Source organism: Malania oleifera, chromosome 2, assembly GCF_029873635.1.
Source record: "Malania oleifera isolate guangnan ecotype guangnan chromosome 2, ASM2987363v1, whole genome shotgun sequence".
In the NCBI taxonomy this organism is placed as follows: Eukaryota; Viridiplantae; Streptophyta; class Magnoliopsida; order Santalales; family Ximeniaceae; genus Malania; species Malania oleifera.
In genome coordinates this window covers 76,494,005-76,498,517 of record NC_080418.1, presented here as the reverse complement: position 1 = coordinate 76,498,517, position 4,513 = coordinate 76,494,005, and the positions used below count along the sequence as shown (strand labels likewise).

Genomic DNA, 4,513 nt, shown 5'->3' with positions numbered 1-4,513 from the left:
AACGCCTCACCGTCCAAAGTCTCCTTACCTTACCAAGAGGCGGAGGCAGGGTTTAGGCCACTCGCCATTCCGGTTGCTAATTGCTACAAGCTGAGACTACAGTACTCAGAAAGGGGTCTCTCGCTCGCCACCGAGATCAACCTGTTCCCCTCTGCAGTTCCATCTCCACCTCCTCGTCAAAATCGATGCAAAATCTGTGAAGTCGATTACATTATTAATTAATTCACCTGGAAGCTGCAAATTAATAAATCAAATGGGTTGCTGTTTGAGCAGTAGAAAATCCTCAAGAAAAACCACCCAATTCTCATTAAATGGACAGGATTTGCCTCAAGCAACTGCAGGGAAACCCCGTGTCAAGGAAAGCGGTACTGACACAGCTCATCCTCCTTCGATTAAGGGAGAAGAAGCCCATGCCGTCGAAGACAGTACTAGAGAAAGATCCACTCCCTCTCCTACCCCTCCTCCCCATGAGGAAGAAACTGTGAAGGAGGTCTTGTCATCGGAGACACCCATCTCCAAACCACTCACTCCTCCTGTGGTGGTAGAAGGGCACAAACCTGATGTAGTTTATGTTCCCCATCAACAAGAAGAAGAAGAAGAAGAAGAAGAAAAGAGCGTTGAGGCCGAAATTGTGCTCAGCAGAGCTGAAGGGGTTTCTCAAGTTTCTGAGATCTACAGTGCGAGCGAGAGTCTCGAATCGACGTCGCAGAGGGAGGACAACGAAGCTTCGAGTAAAGATAAAGGTTACGACGGAGACGGCGAAATCCACCGGAGGGTGGTGGCCAGGGCACAGCAGCCAAACGTCGCCACAAAAAGAACGTTTTCAGGGGAACTCGCCGCAGAAAAGGACAGGTCGGTCAGATCTTCTCCGGCGGGGAGAGGGCCAGTATCCTCGCCGGAAAACAGGAATCGCAACGCATCTCAGCAGGCGGCGAAGCATCGGAGTGGGGGACCAGCAGGAGTTCGGCGGGGTGCCGGCGATGGGTCCGCCCGGAGGTCAAGGTCTCCGTCCACACGTGCGGAAGGTGGGGCGTCACGCGCCGACAGGAATAGGAGTGCAGCTGTGAAAACAGAGGGAAGAGCCAGTAGCCGGTCGTCGGACGGGGCCGAGGAGAGAAATAGGAAGCTTGAGAAGTCGGAAGAGAGCGATTTCCCGGCGGCGAACGAGACCCTCGAGAACCCTCATGTTTCCTTGGAATGCTTTATCTTTCTGTAGCTTTCAGGATGGGTGATTTGGTCGATTGGTTTCGCCGCAGGCAGATTCCGACAGTTCCAGGTTTTTCGCCGGCACGATGACTTTCCAGTGAATTGTTTCGTCGGTTTTATTCATCTTTTGAATCGATGCGTTTCTCTGGCGAATGAACGACCGCGTTTTGTGGTTTTGCCTTTTAAACGTTGCCGTTTCTCCAGCATATGCTTCGCGGCGGGTTGTTTTAGAACGTGACTCCGGAGTTGTGAACTATCACTGTTGCTATTTGTCTGGTCATGATTTGGCAAAATTTGTAAAAAAAAATGAACTATTTGTTACATAATTAATACTGCATAAAAAAATCTACCTGATGCAAATATAAATTTTGTCATTTTTAATACGTTAAATGCATTTTTGATCTATTTCTTTTAATTGTAATATTTTTAATACATTTAGCTATAACAATAATAACAAAATCAAGTTTTAGTTCCACTAAATCGGGTCACAAAATATGTACTAAAAAATAAAAATAAAAATAAGGTAAAAATAAAGAAATGTCATATAGGATATAGTAGTAAAAATTTGTGTTATTTCATTTAAGATCTCATCATGAAATTTAGAAATAATCGTATTTTTATTGATTTCATATTATGAATTATTTATTTTTTAATGTATTATTTTTTATCTTATAATAACATGTTTTCTTTCTAAAGTTAAAAATCCTTTTGCTATTATCATTTTATTTCAAAAAAATAAATATTTTGTACATCAAAAATTATTTTTTTTCTTCTTGTACTCTGAAGGATGAAAGAAACTCTCTCTCTCTCTCTGAAAAACATACATATATTCTCTTTCCCAAGCATCCAATATTTTTCATAATTTCAAGTGAATTGAAACTTAAAAGTAACTGATCAATGAACATAAAAACATTTTTGAAGGATAACTTGTTGGTAAAAATGAAGATTTAAATTGTAACGAGAGAAGGTTATTTGGCACAAGGTTGAGTTTGGAGGTTTGCTAAGAGGATGTACACTTTTTGCAATAAATTTTTTACGGTGCAAAATTTGAACTGCACACGATTATCTATCAACATACAAAAACTTCACAATAAAAATTCACTTTATCCAAATTAAATCCGACCAACTCATATCAAATTTGATTGCTGTGAAATTATGCCCTAAGATTATGTGCACATATAACAAATCTAAAAATTAGAGAAAATCAAAGGAAGAAGAAGGACATGAATTTACACGGTTCAGTAATGTTTTTATGTCCTTATGCAATTTTCATGATCAAATGAAAAACTATATAATGATTTCAACCCTAGCTACAATATGTACACATAATATCATATGAAAATCCCAAAATATCCTCAAATGATGTACAACTACATTACGACTTAATTCAAATGTACTATACTGTACTATAGGGGGCTTCGGCCCCTCACCACTACTTAGTCTTGTGCATGAACTCATTTGTAACAACAACCTTCAAGTGGATACCCTTTGAAAATGAGTCGCAACTCAACATTGATTAATACATGATTTGATTTGAATGTTAAATAAATCAGATATGGTTTAAAACAATCATATATGCTCCTAAAATGTGTTAGCCAAACACTCCAACTACAGATAGCAGTAGCTCTACAGTTATGACACCACTACTAGGCCGACTCGATTGGATTGAAGTACCACCACAAGATCATGCAAAATTACGAAATTATTAAATTATTAGAAATATATATATAAAACTTTTTCCATTGCTTAGTTAAATTTTTTATATAATAAAATTATAAATTCAAATACAAATTCAATTATAATGTTATGAAATAAATTATCACTTAAATTGTAAAAAAGTTATTCTTAGAAATGATGATTTATTCACTATTCACCATAAATTATCTCATCGTCAAATAGATTATCCGCCTAATTTACCATGAATTATTCAACTCAATTTTGAAAAAAAGAAAGAAATTGTGAAGAGAAATTCTGTATATTTCTATATAATAAACTGTATAATAGAGGGCCTATTTTTATGCGAATGAAGCCAAACAATAATAGAAAGAGAATAAATACAAAGAATCAAATCAGAATAAAATAAACATAAAATCATAATATTCTAACATATATTCTAACATCCCCCCTCAAACTCGAGATGATGAAGTCAACTTGAGTTTGGAAACAAGATCACGTAGCTGACTAGGGGGATGAGATTTTGTGAAAATATCGGCAAGTTGATCTTCAGGGGAGACGAATCTAAGATGTAGGATGCCTTATTAAAGGTGGTGCCGAATAAAGTGACAATCAATTTCAATATGTTTGGTACGCTCATGAAAGAAATCATTGTGAGCGATCTGGATGACGCTCTGTTTATCACAATAAAGAGGGGAACTAGTCGTCTGAGGAGCACCTAAGTTTGTCAAAAGCCATCGTAATAACAAAAGTTTAGCTGCAGTGTTGGCAAGGGCATGGTACTCAGCCTTAATACTGGATCAAGCAACAATAACCTACTTCTTACTATGCCAAGAAATGAGAGAGGTGCTAAGAAACAATAACCCGTGGTGGAGCGATGATTGGTAGGGTCACCGGCCCAATGAGCATCAGAATAAGAGCAAAACTTAAGAGATGAGCGCGAAGAAAAGTGAAGCCCATAAAACAACGTCCCCTTGACATAGCATAAGATACGAAGACTAACAACATAGTGAGTAGAGTGAGGTATAATCATAAACTGGCTAACCAAGTGAACTGCATAGGAAATGTCTGGGTGGGTAACAGTGTAACGACCTGCCTACTTTTCCATATATATGACAGATTTAGTAGAACTCTGGTATGATTTTTGGTATTTTAGGGCATGTATGTAATTTTATGGCATGTATATATATACAGTCATCCACAAAAGACCCAAAAAGTATCTTAAGGTCATAATCACAAAAACCCATCTGACCCTATTTCACCTACTTAACCTCTTGACAAGGTAGCTCGGCCAACTCCTATCGCGGCGGAGCTTTATCCGCCCTTCTACCTGGATTTCATGAAATGTTTGTATAGCTAGGGTGAGACACCTCTCAGTAAGGGAGATAAACTAATATCAGTGTGTTGCAACATCAGTATGTTTGTGATATACATATAAATAGTACATACTTCATAACTGGTATAAACAGTTGTATCATATCTGAGTAAAACATGATTTAACATAACATAATTTAACATACTAAATTTCTATACTTGAAAAATCATTAATATAACCATATCATACTTGAATTACTACCCAGGATAGATAGTTAGTTAGTTATTGTCATGTCTTACCCCCCACATGATAGGCTTG

General features: G+C 37.7%; 1 protein-coding gene across 1 annotated transcript; it reads left to right on the top strand.

Moving 5' to 3' along the window:
• The first annotated feature begins 253 nt into the window (after nucleotides 1-253).
• LOC131148249 (uncharacterized) lies at nucleotides 254-1,216 on the top strand. The gene has a single exon (XM_058097974.1). The coding sequence runs from the start codon at nucleotides 254-256 to the stop codon at nucleotides 1,214-1,216; it is 963 nt and encodes a 320-aa protein (XP_057953957.1).
• Nucleotides 1,217-4,513: the final 3,297 nt, after the last annotated feature.

Excerpts from the sequence above, each read along its gene's own strand:
- LOC131148249 (XM_058097974.1), top strand. The coding sequence starts at position 254 with ATGGGTTGCTGTTTGAGCAGTAGAAAATCCTCAAGAAAAACCACCCAA.